Genomic DNA, 14,555 nt, shown 5'->3' on the forward strand with positions numbered 1-14,555 from the left:
AGGATGGCGGTTCTACAGGGGTCTTAGTACGCAATGACAAAAAGAAAAATGATGGTGTGAACGCTGGTACCGGTGGCTTAGTCGCGTGGGCGTTTGTCGAACTCGTCGGAAAAATAGCGAAAGTCAAACGATTTGTAACACAAAAATTTTAGAATTTACCGATAGCCCATAAAAAAGTAGTAGGCGGTAGTGTCATGCCATACTTTTCCGGTGTGACTTACAGCCCGCCATACCGACGCGAATGTGTTGATTTAAATAAAACAATCATTCAACCATTTGTACCAGGCTAACTTTTGCACAGGTAACTATCGTCATGCAGCCATTTACGAAAATCGCCATGCCATACTTTTCGGACGATTCCAAATGGTCGCCGTACCGCCGAAAATCTGCAAAAAATTTTTATTTCGCCAAACTTTTTGTACCAGTATTGCATTTGGATTTTTGGAGAGTATTTGATAAAATGTGACCATTATTATATTTGCCATACTTCTAGTAGGGGGAAAAAGTGCTGTCATACTTGAAAACTTAATTTATTATTAATTTATATAAGTGAAGATTTCCAACACATAGATCTTTGAAATTTTGTATTTATATTTGTTGATCCTCAAACTTACAGGAAAAATAAGTGCCATACTGTTACAAATCGTTTGACTTTCGCTATTTTCCGACGAGTTCGACTAACGCCCACGCGACTAAGCCGCCGGTACCAGCGTTCACGCCATCGTTTTTCTTTTTGTCATTGCATACTAAGACCCCTGTAGAACCGCCATCCTGTTACAAATGACTCGAAATTTTGTGTCAGTATCTCCCGGTCTATAATATTTGCCGTTCGAGACGACATTGTGCCGCGTCATAGGGATTCAATTGCGTGGAAATTCAATAAACATTAAACATAAACAAATAATAAGAATTTTATTAAAATTTTCTAGTATGCTGAATAATAAACATGAAAGGTGATAAGAAGAAGAAAATAATGCAATTAAGTTCCTATTTATATGATACGAGAATATTACTGCTATTCCGTAGTAGGTATTTTCAGTGCATGGTAAAGGTAGATTCTTATACTATGTACCATTACGATAAAATTTAAATAATTGATGTTTAACTCTGTATGAAATACTTTGTATTGTTCAGGATTTATAAGTTAGACAATATTTCTGTGCTAATAATATTCATTTTATTACCATCAAATGTAACAGAAAACCCTTAATTTTATAATTTCCCCAGCTATATTATGTGTGATAAAATCCTACCAAATGCAAGAGTTGCAATTCAACCATTTGCATACCTTTCATCTTGATCAACTCTTTGAAATTCTCCCTGATACTTTATAAGGTAAAATGATTCTTAATATAAGGTAATATCGTTCATTATACAAGGTAAAATATAACAATTAGAAAGTTTCGGTGCTGACAGGGAATTTCATGGTAATACGGCAAATATGGAAAGACAGCGTCCCCGTCTTGAGGACGGTGCGGTGACTGGGTTCTCTTAAAAGGAGCTTATTACATAAATCGCTCTTTAATTAAGTAATTACTCGAACGAAGCATTTGTACGGCGTAATAGCACGACGAAGTTTCATTAAAATTTTGCATTTTTCACACTTTATTATGATAAAAAATTTAGTTCGGTAAAATTTTCGATTCTGTGCTTTTAAGTTCCTTTTATACCACTGAATTATTTATGTATACATACTTAAGTTATTAGGTACGAAATTTATTTCAGTGTAAACTTTTTAGTTATTTCCTTGCTAATTAATTGTTAACTTATCGATGGAACTGAACTGAACTATCATTATCATACCAAAACCATATACAATGAAAACACACACACACAACACATCTTCGTACATTGCAAATACCTATAATATAGTCAAAAAGTTAAGTCTCATGCACATCTGATCACAAAGTATATTGTATAAACTCGTATTTGTTGTTTGTACAGGTAACCTCACGTCGATAAACATCGTGTAACATGGATTCCCTCGGAGATACGATTCTGTTTACATTACTACACAAAAGGCTGGAGACGATACTGTATATCGGAGACGAGAAACCAACTAAAACAATAAATGTTACTTCCTATAGAATATGGATGCGCAAATCTCAGTGAAGTTATAACTGGGATCGAATAAAGTTTAGATGAATATTGTATAAGTAATCCAAGTTTTAATCTATGAAGCATGATAAGGTATTCTTTGACAAATAAAAATTTAAAAACTTTTTTTCTTACATGTAAAGAAGATTTCAACATCTCTATACCTAGTTTGGGACATTTTTTGTGTGACGTGTTAGAAACTATGAGTAAATCACGCCATATTTTATCTTCAGTAATACTGTGCTATTCTTCTCACAAAATATAAATATTGGAGACAATTCAATAACTCATAAAAACACAAAAATAAAGAACCACAAAACTACACGAATATCATCAAAATAAAACGATGCCAAGAAAATTTAAGTAGTTTCAAGACACGAAGACAAACCCTAACCTACATGTTCTGTTCAATGAAATGTGGAACGTATTCCTTTTATTCCAGAAACGGTGAGATCAAATATATTCGAGATTGGAAATTTTCAACAAGTAAAATTGTTTTCGAGATGACTTTCAAGTGTAACACAAATAAAATAAATCAAGTTCATAAACATGTCATAAATTCGATAAATTAGGTTATCAATAGATACTATTAACTAATCTTAAAAATCATTTTCACCACCATCACTTACTCTTTCGTTTATTGTAAAAAAATTGCCATCATTCAAAATGCTAACTACTGCGTTGCTACTAATCTGCGTTGCTATTAAAAATAAAATCACGTAATCATACTAAGTGGAAAGCAATGTACCTACGTATTTCGGAAAAGAGTTAACAGTATTGAGAATAACAAATATTAAATATTTGTACTGCTTTCGTATTCATAAAGAGATAGAATATTCAATTCAATGATAACATAATATTATTGAATACGACTCGAGAACTCTTCAATAAATAACGATATATAAACGATATTACTGGATAAATAATAACATATTTATTAGAAAAAGAATAACAGAGGAATGAGAGAATAACAAAAACTAATCAACGTGTAAACGACATGAACCGTGAAGCAATAATAATTAGTCAATTTATTTGATTGTATTATTATCCATACGCGCCCTGTTTGTAGCTTAAATGAAGAGATATTTTTCTTTTTCCCTATTGACTATTGTCACTTATTTCCTTTAATAACATCTTTGATAAAATATATGTAGAATAGACTTTTTATTAAAATTATATGATTACTTTGAGTGTTATATTGGCATAATTTATAAGTTACTAGAGGTCCGCCCCGGCTTCGCCCGTGGTACATATTTGGCATTAAAAGGTAGCCTATGTCCTTTCTCGGGTATCAAAATATCTCCATACCAAATTTCATGCAAATTGGTTCTGTAGTTTAGGCGTGATTGAGTAACAGACAGACAGACAGAGTTACTTTCGCATTTATAATATTAGTATGGATTAACCCAAAAAACGTTATTCCTAAAATTTGAATTTTATTTCTACTCGAAGATTTTAAAAACCTTACTCACCATTTTAACATTATTTTGATTTATCAATCATACTATAATATTTAAATCTTTTTAACGGGAATGTTGTTAACAAAGGGAATGTCATTTTCAAAATAATATAATCTACGTAGAAAGCTAATAAAGATACCCAGTCATACACCAATAATTGGAATAAATATTTGTCCCTTAATTATGTCGCCTTTGGCGGGCGGATTACTCAGTCATAGAATAATAACCTCTGTTATCAGATTTTTGGAATATATGAATACATTTTATAAACAAACTAGCGGTCCGGCCCGGCTTCGCCCGTGGTACATAATATGAAAAATAGATGTTGGCCGATTCTCAGACTTACCCGATATGCACAGAAAATTTCATGAGAATCGGTCCACCCGTTTCGGAGGAGTATGCAGACTAACATTGTGACACGAGAATTTTATAAGAAGATTAATAAAATAGGAACACATTTTTAATTTTGGATTGCTCAAATTTTCATACTTTATACAACTCGCTCTAGTATTTATATTCCTTATTGGGCCAACTGCCACAGCATAAATAATATTATAACTCAATTAAAAAAAAAAACCACAGTCATTAATCTATTGCAGTATCCTCACATTTCCTGATCCCATATAATATAACAAATCATACTTTCGATCAAATTCAAGTATAACACAGTGTCATAACATGAGTCAAATTTATGCTGCATTTACCGTTCCATAACACGTTTCACCCTAAAAATAATGACACAGTGTGAAAGAAGTAGGTAATGATGATGTCATAGAGCAGTATTATTTCCAGTGTGGGATAGTGATGGCGCTAGACGAGCTATATAGCGCTGTCTTTTTTCCATGCTGGATGTAATCTTAATCTTCTTATATATAAAAATGAATCGCAAAATGTGTTGGTAAGCGCATAACTCGAGAACGGCTGAACCGATTTCGATAATTATTTTTTTATTATATTTCTTGAAGTACGAGGATGGTTCTTATGTAGAGAAAACGTAAACATGTACCACGGGCGAAGCCGGAGCGGACCGCTAGTCTTATATATAAAAATGAATCGCAAAATGTGTTGGTAAGCGCATAACTCGAGAACGGCTGAACCGATTTCGATAATTCTTTTTTTATTATATTCCTTGAAGTACGAGGATGGTTCTTATGTAGAGAAAACGTAAATAATATGTACCACGGGCGAAGCCGGGGCGGACCGCTAGTATATAATATAAATCTCGTGTCACAATGTTTGTCCTCAATGGACTCCTAAACCACTTAACCGATTATAATAAAATTCGCACACCATGTGTAGTTCGATCCAACTTGAGAGATAGGATAGTTTTAACATATAGGTCCCACGGGCGAAGCCGGGGCGGACCACTAGTACTGCTATAAGATATCATGGTACGGTAGGTTTACATTCGACGCGATCTTACGTTATCTTTGTAAGGGTGCTTTTCCACCAGAGATATGCGAGAATGTGAAGCGAGGAATTAACATTCCTCAAAAACCTACCTTTTCATTAGTTCTATAATTTTGAGCAATACATATCACAGCTTCGCAACGCATCCGACACATTTTCCTCGCACAGCTTTGGTGGAAACCCTCACACATTTTAACAGCACACCTAGACATCATTTCCCTCTTATATTATTGGTAGAAAAGCACCCTAAGTCTCATACAAGAAACACGTCACGCACCCTTATCGGTTTTGAGGCATGAACAATTCATTAAACTTGGATAACTCTCATCATTTGAGAGCCGCGTGTGCAAAACAAAGTGGGGCGACGGAATAATGTTGGACAGTTTGATTGTGCAAACTTTTTGTATTATGTCCCGCGCGGGCTTTATTTAAAGCGCAGGGTTTACCTTTGATGATGCTGTTTGGTTTTATTTCAAAGTCTTAATATGGGAATCTTTTTGAATTATTATATTCGCAGATATTTTTTTTCAATTGAATATCCTATGTATTTCACTTGCGAGGAAAACGTGTTTTTCGAAATTCAATTCGAACGAGACTTGTTTTAAGGTTCCGCATCAGTTGACTATTAATTTACTTCCGAAAGTAATTATAGATAATAGTATAAGTCTCTTTTTCTCTTATATAGTCTTTTTTTTCTGTATAGTCCTCTTATCTAGAACTCCATCAGTAGGTATAGGTATAAATAACGTGAAAGCTACTTCACTAAGCAGCACAACCTTCTAGATATACAACACCGAACATAAACATCTTCGAGGACCAATTAATAATGCACAATTAAATTACTGAAGAGCTCGTATGTAATATTAAAATGTCTTCATTTACAGCTTCATACCCGTGGAAGCTTTTAAGAGACGCAATAACATTAAGGGCGGCCGTACACGGACCGCTTCAAGCGGTTGAGACGGCGACGGCGCGGTGAACTATAGACATTCATTCACCGCCGTACACGTGACGGCTCAAGCCGCCGCGACCTCTTCAAGCCGTCAACTGCATGACGAAATTCCACCGTGCCGTTGACGGCTCGCGAGCGGTCGTGAGGCATATACTAACTGCTCGAGCCGTTGACTGCGCTAGAGCCGTCGACGGCTCCCTCCCCCCCCCCTGAAAATCAATGACGCGACTAGTCAAAAAATCAACGGCTCGAGCGGTTGGTAGCGACGGCTCGAGCAGTCAACAACTGACGGCTCGAGCCGTCAACGACCGACCGCTCGAGCCGTCCGTGTACGGCGCTCAGCCGTTAACTGCTCGAGCGGTCCGTGTACGGCCGCCCTTAAAGTAAATACATGTGTAATCCTTGTTTAGCAGCTCATAAATATCATTATTATTACTCCCTTTTAATTATACCTGTTATTTAAAGGTCTGAAGAATCTTGAAGCTTCAGCTGAATTACAAGTTATCTGCTTTATGGCGTCTTCATTTATTGGAGTCGTGTTTTGTTATACAAGTTTATATGCGAAATATAATAAATTCTAGATATTACATAATATAATCTAAATTTTCAACGAAGTTATTTTAAAAATGAGCTCAAGCAGTTTTGTAGGCATCCTTAGAAACTTTTAAGGGTACAAATTATAGTAAAATATTAGGTTAACCAAGGGTTGGTTGTTGTAAATAAATCTGATGATTTAATAACGCCAATAATCGTTATTTCTTCTCGCAGGCTTCTTAAAACTTATTTTACCTCAATTTTTCAAACTCGCAACAAAATTCATTTTAAATGAAATAATATTAACATTTCCTAATGTTATTACGCCAATAAATGGTGTTGATATAATGTAATTTAATAGGTCATAAACCCTCAACGGCCGACAACATGCCAACAACTTTTATTATCAATTTTGTGGGTATTAACTGATTGTTGAAACATTATTTATTTATTACAATTGAAACTTTTTGTTTCAATTTTAATTTAAATTCAATTAAAAAAAAATTAATAACGTAACGAACGTAAAATATTAATTGAAATTACCGAGTGTAATTAATTAATACTTATAGGGAGAAAATTAATCAACATGGAAATAAGATTTAAGCAAAGAATAATAATATAAAATACTAGCTGTGCCGCGCGGTTTCACCCGCATTACTCTGCTCCTGTTGGTCTTAGCATGATGATATTATATAGCCTATATTACTCGTGTATAATGTAGCTTTCGAATGGTGAAAGAATTTTTAAAATCGGTCCAGTAGTTTATGAGCCTATTCATTACAATCAAACAAACAAAGTTTTGCTCTTTATAATATTAGTGTAGATGTACAGTTAAAACTAAATTTTTGTAAAAATTGGAAAGGTATTCCTTACAATTTTGTTGACTATTGTTTGTAATATATTCAAAGAACTGTCAAATCTTTAGAGCAAGGTCAAATCTGACCTCAATCTAATTTGCTGAAGTTCGCTCAGGCGGGACTCGGGAGCCACTAACACCAAATTCATTCATTATCTAAGCTTTTAGTACATTTTAACAAAATTTTTGTCCTCACATTCCATCAATCTATTAAATACTTAATGAGATATTTATATACAAATTAATATGGAGACATTCGACATAAAATTATTATTCCTACACTCCCTAAATAACCTAATACAAAATTTAAACCGCACATATTGACTTTCGCTACAATATTGAGCATCAGTAACCGAATCTGATATGGAAGCGATACACCCACACGCAGACAATTATATCATTCGAATGTGGTCATTTTGTGGACATCGATGCATAATACAGCGACGCGTTTCGGAAAATCGAAACGTTCATCAAAGGATATTATCCAATATTACCGTCAAAGTGAAATGTAAGAACATATTTTCTAGTATTATCAAACGAATATTCCACGCTTTTGATCATTGAACGAGCATGTAATTTTGTCCAGTCGACGGTTTTGGAATTACATGGCTGAATTTTAGTAGTTATGTATTTTACAGTTTTCGCTAATACCATAGTTCGCAAAACATTAATAGCTTGATTCATAATTATAATATTACTAGCTTACCGCCCGCGGCTTCGCCCGCTTTGTCTAAAGCCTAATAAATTATATACTAACACCTTCCTCTTGAATCAATCTATCTATTAAAAAAACCGCATCAAAATCCGTTGCGTAGTTTTAAATATTTAAGCATACAAAGAGACATTGGGACATAGGGACAGAGAAAGCGACTTTGTTTTAAACTATGTAGTGATGATCATCAGTTACATATATCTTACATTAAATAGGGATAATTATATTAGTGAAGCAAAGTCGTTGATCGTCACAAGATTATAAATTTTTATTGCCCAAAAAACACTAACAATAAGCAAGAAACCCACATCGACATGAAACTGTCCTTATAATGATAATGCCGCGGCAGATTTCGGATTCCTTTTCATAAAATCAGTAGGATAATAGTGACCATGCTTTCCAGATTTGGCCCTACAACCTCTATAGGTAAGACCTAAGAATAGGAATACTCACGTTCAGGTTGTCAAATCGGTGGGAGAGGCAGAGTTCCTGTACTGGCCCTGGGCAGAGTTTGATGCAGGACTCGCAGCAGTTTTTTTCGTCGTCCTCATCGTCTTCTGCGCTGGGGCCGCCGCCAGGGTCGCCTCCAGTGTCTACAGGGAGAAGAACAATTAATAATTATGGTTGCACTAGTTTTCGTAGTTTTGTAGTCACGTTTTAAAAGAAAAACCCGCATATTTACCGTTCCTATAAGATTTACGGGATAAAAAAGTATAGCCTAGGTTTAATTAGCTGGTCTTCAGCTACCTACGTATCAAATTTAATTGTAATCGGTTGTGTAATATTTGCGTGAAAGAGTAACAAATATCCATCCATGAACCCATCCTCACAAACTTTCGCATTTATAATATTAGTAGGATATACTATACTGCTTGTCTTAGCCGTCTTTTTATTGTCTACAATAATAAGTGTGGCAAATTTCAGTAACTAATAGTTAAATTCAAATACGTTTAGCTGATCAAACTAGGGGTCACTGGTCACCCAGTGTTCGGAATTCACCAAGAAGCATAAACAAGAGAGAAGTGTGTATATATGCGTAATATTTTTTGCTTTTATTTAATATATTTAATGAATTTTTTTAATATTAATTTATTTTCTATAACATACTCTATAAATCTGTCTGTCCACGCAATTTTCAAAAAAAGTCAGTAGTAAAGTAAAAAGCAGTCCAAATTTTTTGTTTCACTTATAAGAAAGACTATATTCTTGCAGTGAGAACATATAGGACCTGATGATGATGATATACCAAATTTGTTATCCATCACCATCTATTTTGTTTTTAAAAGATAAACACACGACGCTTAAGGTGAGAGTCGTTTGTTCGCAGTGTGTTAAACATTTAATTAAGGAACTTTTCGAATTCAAATTAAGTTGCAAAGAAAGGGAACGGGTGAAAATAGTCTTTTAATTAGCTTGTGTCAGACAATTCACATGTGGGGGAATGTTGTATTTCATTTATCTTTATTAGTTGTCTAATCAAGTGGAATTTAATAGCACAACAATAGTAACGTAGTTCTTAATTAAATTTAAAATGAAATGGAAAAGGTTGTTCGTGGTCCATTCAAGGATCAGTTAACACTCCAAGCTTCAGTACCTTTCTAGAACGATGCCTTTTCGTTTTCACGACCTACGTCAGTGAGAAACCTGATTAAAAATAAGGGAAATGTCTAATGAATAGTCCAACATAACCAAGCATCTCATAAAATTATACCTGTGATCATTCAATCGTAACATTCGAAAATAAAACCATAACGTATGATCCATTTGGGTCCCGCGGTACCAAATCAAAACGCGACCATTGTTCAGACGCGAGACAAATCCGTATTCAACGTAAAGCTAGTCAATGGAAGTATTGTACAAAGACTATTGACTAAATTTGAATGAATGAACCGCACAATGTATGCTCCGATCGAAATTGAAATATCCCATACAAACACGAAAACGCCTTTCAAGTTTGGCGAATGTCGTTCGACGATATCTGTTCGATAGGAGAATTGTTTATAATTATGTTTGCTCGGAATTCCGAAGATTGAACGCTACTCGTCGCAATATTATTGGCTGAAACTTCAGTATGAAACAACGCTTTAGAATGTCTATTGAGGACACTGCTAGCTTAGTACTTAGTAATTATATGAGGGAGTAGGTACGCTTATCCTGATTTTATGAAATATGCGCTTAGATCTTAAGCCGAAATAATGCTTTATAATGCAGAAAACCACAACAAAATCCATTGAAGATTTTTCGAGATTTTCGAACAAAGATTACCTACCCTTTTTCAAGCTAATGCTAGTTCTATTGAGTTACTTTGCTTTTTTGTGAAGATTACGTTACGCCATGAAGCAAGGGACTTTGAAAACTGCACACAATATAATATTTGATAAATGACTTTGTAGCCAAGGGTAAAAGCTGACAACTTTTTTAGTCAATCGATGTAGAAAGATCCAAAATACAAAACATAATAGATTATTAAGTTTCTTAGTCGCTCGATATAGAAAGATCCAAAATATAAAACATAATAGATAATAGAACTGAACATGCAATATATTTATTGCATGTTTGTGTCTATGCACTACAAGGTCGAACACTGAATATTCAGACCCAGGGACTCAATTACAGCTGCACTGAATTTCAATGTCACACCCCTTCGTCCCGTAACCACGTACTGCGTAATATGTACGTGAAATGTGAAACGTAAAATCATCCAATTTCCATTCAGTTAATAGTCGGGTAGCTAATAACGTGGCCGAGGTGGAGCAATCCGAGTTACCCATCGAATACGACGTCTAATAGTTACGCATGAACAAATTTGCTGGATAATTTGAAGGTTTGAATTAGAACTGAAGGATTGGTTAATCTATTTTTAGGTTTAAAGATTGATAGAATAAGTTTTGAAAAGGGTATTTAGTGATATTTCTGGGGGAAGTATTGAAATTTGAAACTAAAATATTAGAAGTCGCGACAAATGTATTTTATAGATTATGTAGCTGATTATAGAAACAGACACCATTTTAATATCCTCTGTATTACAACCAGAACAATTAACACTTTCCTTATATTATACAAGATTATATTACCCAAACGATCACCTACATTAAAATAAATTTCCAACATCATAACCATTCAAAAATCCACATTCAACGCCAATAAAAATCCACGCTCGCTGCTAATGTATACAGGGTGTAAAGTTACAACAATTTAGGGCATGTAAAAAGATTCGTATTACACAATTACCTGGGCCGGTCGTACAGAGCGATCGTAAGGTGCCCTTTGACGATAACACGATGGTTATTCTGGTGCTATTCTCATCTTACAACTACGTAGCGAAGGTAAAATTGGCCCGTTTATGGTAATTTTAATTCATGTACTTGATGCCGGTGGGGTAATAAAATCGTATGTTATTTTTATCAGTACGATACACGAATAAGAGGTGTTTGTTACATCTGATGTTACGATATTAAATGCTATTCAATAAAATAAATAAGCAGTCTTGTTAAATGTTTAGTATTTCTTAAAAACTTTCACTATGGTGTCTCAAATCTGATGATTTTCATCAACGTTCTGATGAATGTACAGCTCTCTGTCATTAGCAAAGCTATTATAATTATTTTACAGAATACTTAAATACTATCAATCGCTGGTGCGGAATAAAAGTCGGTTGCTATTTTAGTGGACCCCTAAACATCAGATGACCCAGCTGTTCCTACCTGCTTTGCCAAAAGTGATTTTTTTTTATCGCTTAAGCAGGCACACGAGCTGGCGGGTCACCTGATGGAAAGTGATGCCCGCCGCCCATAAGCATTCGCGATGTTAGGGCCACCGCGAATGTGTTGCCGGCCTTTGAGGTGTAAATATGCCCTTTTTTTGAAGGTCTCCGTGTCGAATCCGTTTGGGAACACTGAGGATGGTAAGTCGTTCCACAAGGTTGTCAAGGATTCCCATACAGTTATTATACAAGTGGTTCTACAGTAAAACACCACCTACAATCTACATCATTGCTACCTCCATAAAAGGCCGGCAAAGCACCTTTTTTTTTTAAGTGGGGAAATCGCAACACTTCTAGTGTTACAAGTGTTTATGGGCGGTGGTGACCACTTAACATCGGGTGGCCCACCTGCCCATTTGCTTGCTCTGACATAAAAAAAAACTCTATCAATCATTAACCAATTCACATCACCTATCTACATCATTGCTTTAACCTCGCTTACCCTATTAGGCATTAACGCGTCAAAAACGAAGTTCAGCCACTATCAAGCGCCGATTAACTCTTCCGATACACCATCATTACACAATGTTTGTGAAAAGCCAACAGTTTGTGAATAAACAGCGGCTACTTGTTTACCCCTAACCCGTATGTTAACGAGCCACGGGCCTCCACATTATTGAAGTGGAATAATTAAGCCACTGCGTTTTATTCACCGTTTAAACCTTGAGCGGTTAAACTAGATAAACTGCACCCTGTGTATAACCGTATTTTATTTAGTAATCTTTAGAAGGATACAACTGGTTATAATGCTAGAAATTACGGTTATAAGTCATGTGATTAGCTAGCTAACTGAGCAAAAGTACTACAATATCGATTAGTGTTTGTAACTACATATATCAAGTTCAATTTATATTATTGTCATTAAGTTTTAAGCTCTATTATACACAACTATATCGACATGAACTAAATCCGAATACACATGCGACTTTACACATACACATACATTATATTTTATCACAGATTATATTTTTAAACCAAAGCAGTTCAACCTTCGTTATCGACAAGGCAGAAAACACATTAGAGCTTTGCACCCACACAACAACAATATCTTTCTGTTATCTATTACGTAAAAACTTCCACTGTCATCCCAAAAACCACACCAAAAACAGGCAATTTTTTAACAAATCCCCGATGACATTGTGAACCAATCACTCACGAGATTTACGCGCAGGCCTTTGTGTTCTTTCCAATGTTTTTGATACAACGTACTTTTCAATATTTTTCATATCACATTATCTACTTTTAATCAATGTTTCATAGCACCTAGCTTCATCTATACTAATATTATAAAGCTAAAGAGTTTGATTGTTTGAACGCGCTAATCTCAGCAATTACTGGTCCGATTTGAAAAATTCTTTCGGTGTTAGCTAGCCCATTTATCGAGGTAGGCTAGGGCTATATATCTATACGCTAAGACCAACAGTAGCGGAGCCACGCGGGTGAAACCGCGAAGCGCAGCTAGTTTAGAATATGAATAGTAACATGTTAGTAGAAGGCTTCATCATGTGTCGATCGAACTCTTCAGAATTTAATAAATTAAATATTAACGAAAAAAGGGACTGAGTATAAAAGACAATGTATAATCGTATAATTAGTAACTACTTAACCCATGTTTTTATTGCTATTTTTATTTTACCTCAGTACTTAGTTCAACAGTAATTCGTTCTAAATACCTACCTGTGGAGTGGAGGCAGTTATACGTGTATAACAAATTATCAGCTAGAGATTTATATGGGTTCTATATTAAAAATTCCTCAGTGATTTGTTGAGCCGAATTGTATAGTAACGTTCCTGGTTTACGTAATTTATTAGCGTCTTTAACAGTGAATTATGTTAATTCATGCTTCTTTGGCTTGAAAGGAACTTAAATATGAACAAGATAATTTACAGGCGCTTAATGTCTCACGATAAAATTGTTCGGAATACATCTTGGAGATGTGCGAAATAATTTGGCTATAATGTAAAACATAAAACAATTAAAATGTTATATGAGTCATCCAAAAGTAAATCTCTTGATCTTCTTTGCATCAATATCCTACGATAAAACGATACTAATCATTAGTTGTACGGCGAAGGTATTTCTACAGAATAAATAAAATAGCTCTTAAGAGACACCTAGAAGCTTATTGAATCAGATAAAATATAATAAAAAGAGCAAGAAGAAGGTAAAGTGAAATGAATATCGAGAGCAGTGCATTTCCCGCCTCTCAATATAGAAAGGACGGCCAACACCGCTTCCTGACTTGTGCGCCGGCCGCTGATTGTAGCCACAATAGCTCTCAATTTATACTAAACTAGCTGCCCGCCCGTGACTTGGTTCACTACAAACCATTGCTATCAATAAGAATAATTTAAAAGAAAAGCTACTTTACTGTCAACAAAAAGTGGTCGGTTTATTATCTAATCTAAAAATACTGGTGTCACGGTGTTTGTAGTTAAACTCCGCCTCCTTGGCCAATTCTCGTGAAATTATGTGTGCTTATCTGGTAGATCTGACAATGGGAACTCAAAATATCTTTAACAATTAGAGCATTTTTTCATTTGTATTTATTTTTCCTATCATTCTTCCTATTATATGAATATGTAATGAGTATAATATATAACTAACATAATCCTTAAAAATTATTATTACAACGGTAGCTACGAATTGCTAACTTCAATAACTTTTGCAACGTCCTTTCAATTAGATTTTAAAATCTACACAATAAAAATCTCCACCCTTTCATTTAAAACATATTATTACTCAGAGGCATTGATGTCGCTGTATATAG

At 34.8% G+C, this 14,555-nt stretch overlaps 1 protein-coding gene across 2 annotated transcripts in view; it reads right to left on the reverse strand.

Annotated features, from left to right (window-relative positions):
* The window catches only part of LOC149911331 (adenylate cyclase type 6), a 138,050-nt gene that overhangs the window by 66,172 nt on the left and 57,323 nt on the right, over positions 1-14,555 (reverse strand). For both annotated transcript variants that reach the window (XM_090105416.1, XM_090105407.1), the window contains exon 4: positions 8,475-8,614. In XM_090105416.1, coding sequence (XP_089961542.1) covers positions 8,475-8,614 — 140 coding nt within the window. The remainder of the gene's footprint in view (positions 1-8,474; positions 8,615-14,555) is intronic.

Source organism: Colias eurytheme, chromosome 1, assembly GCF_061535395.1.
Source record: "Colias eurytheme isolate Ceu_HAF_F1 chromosome 1, ilColEury1 Martin Lab GWU primary, whole genome shotgun sequence".
Lineage (NCBI taxonomy): Eukaryota > Metazoa > Arthropoda > Insecta > Lepidoptera > Pieridae > Colias > Colias eurytheme.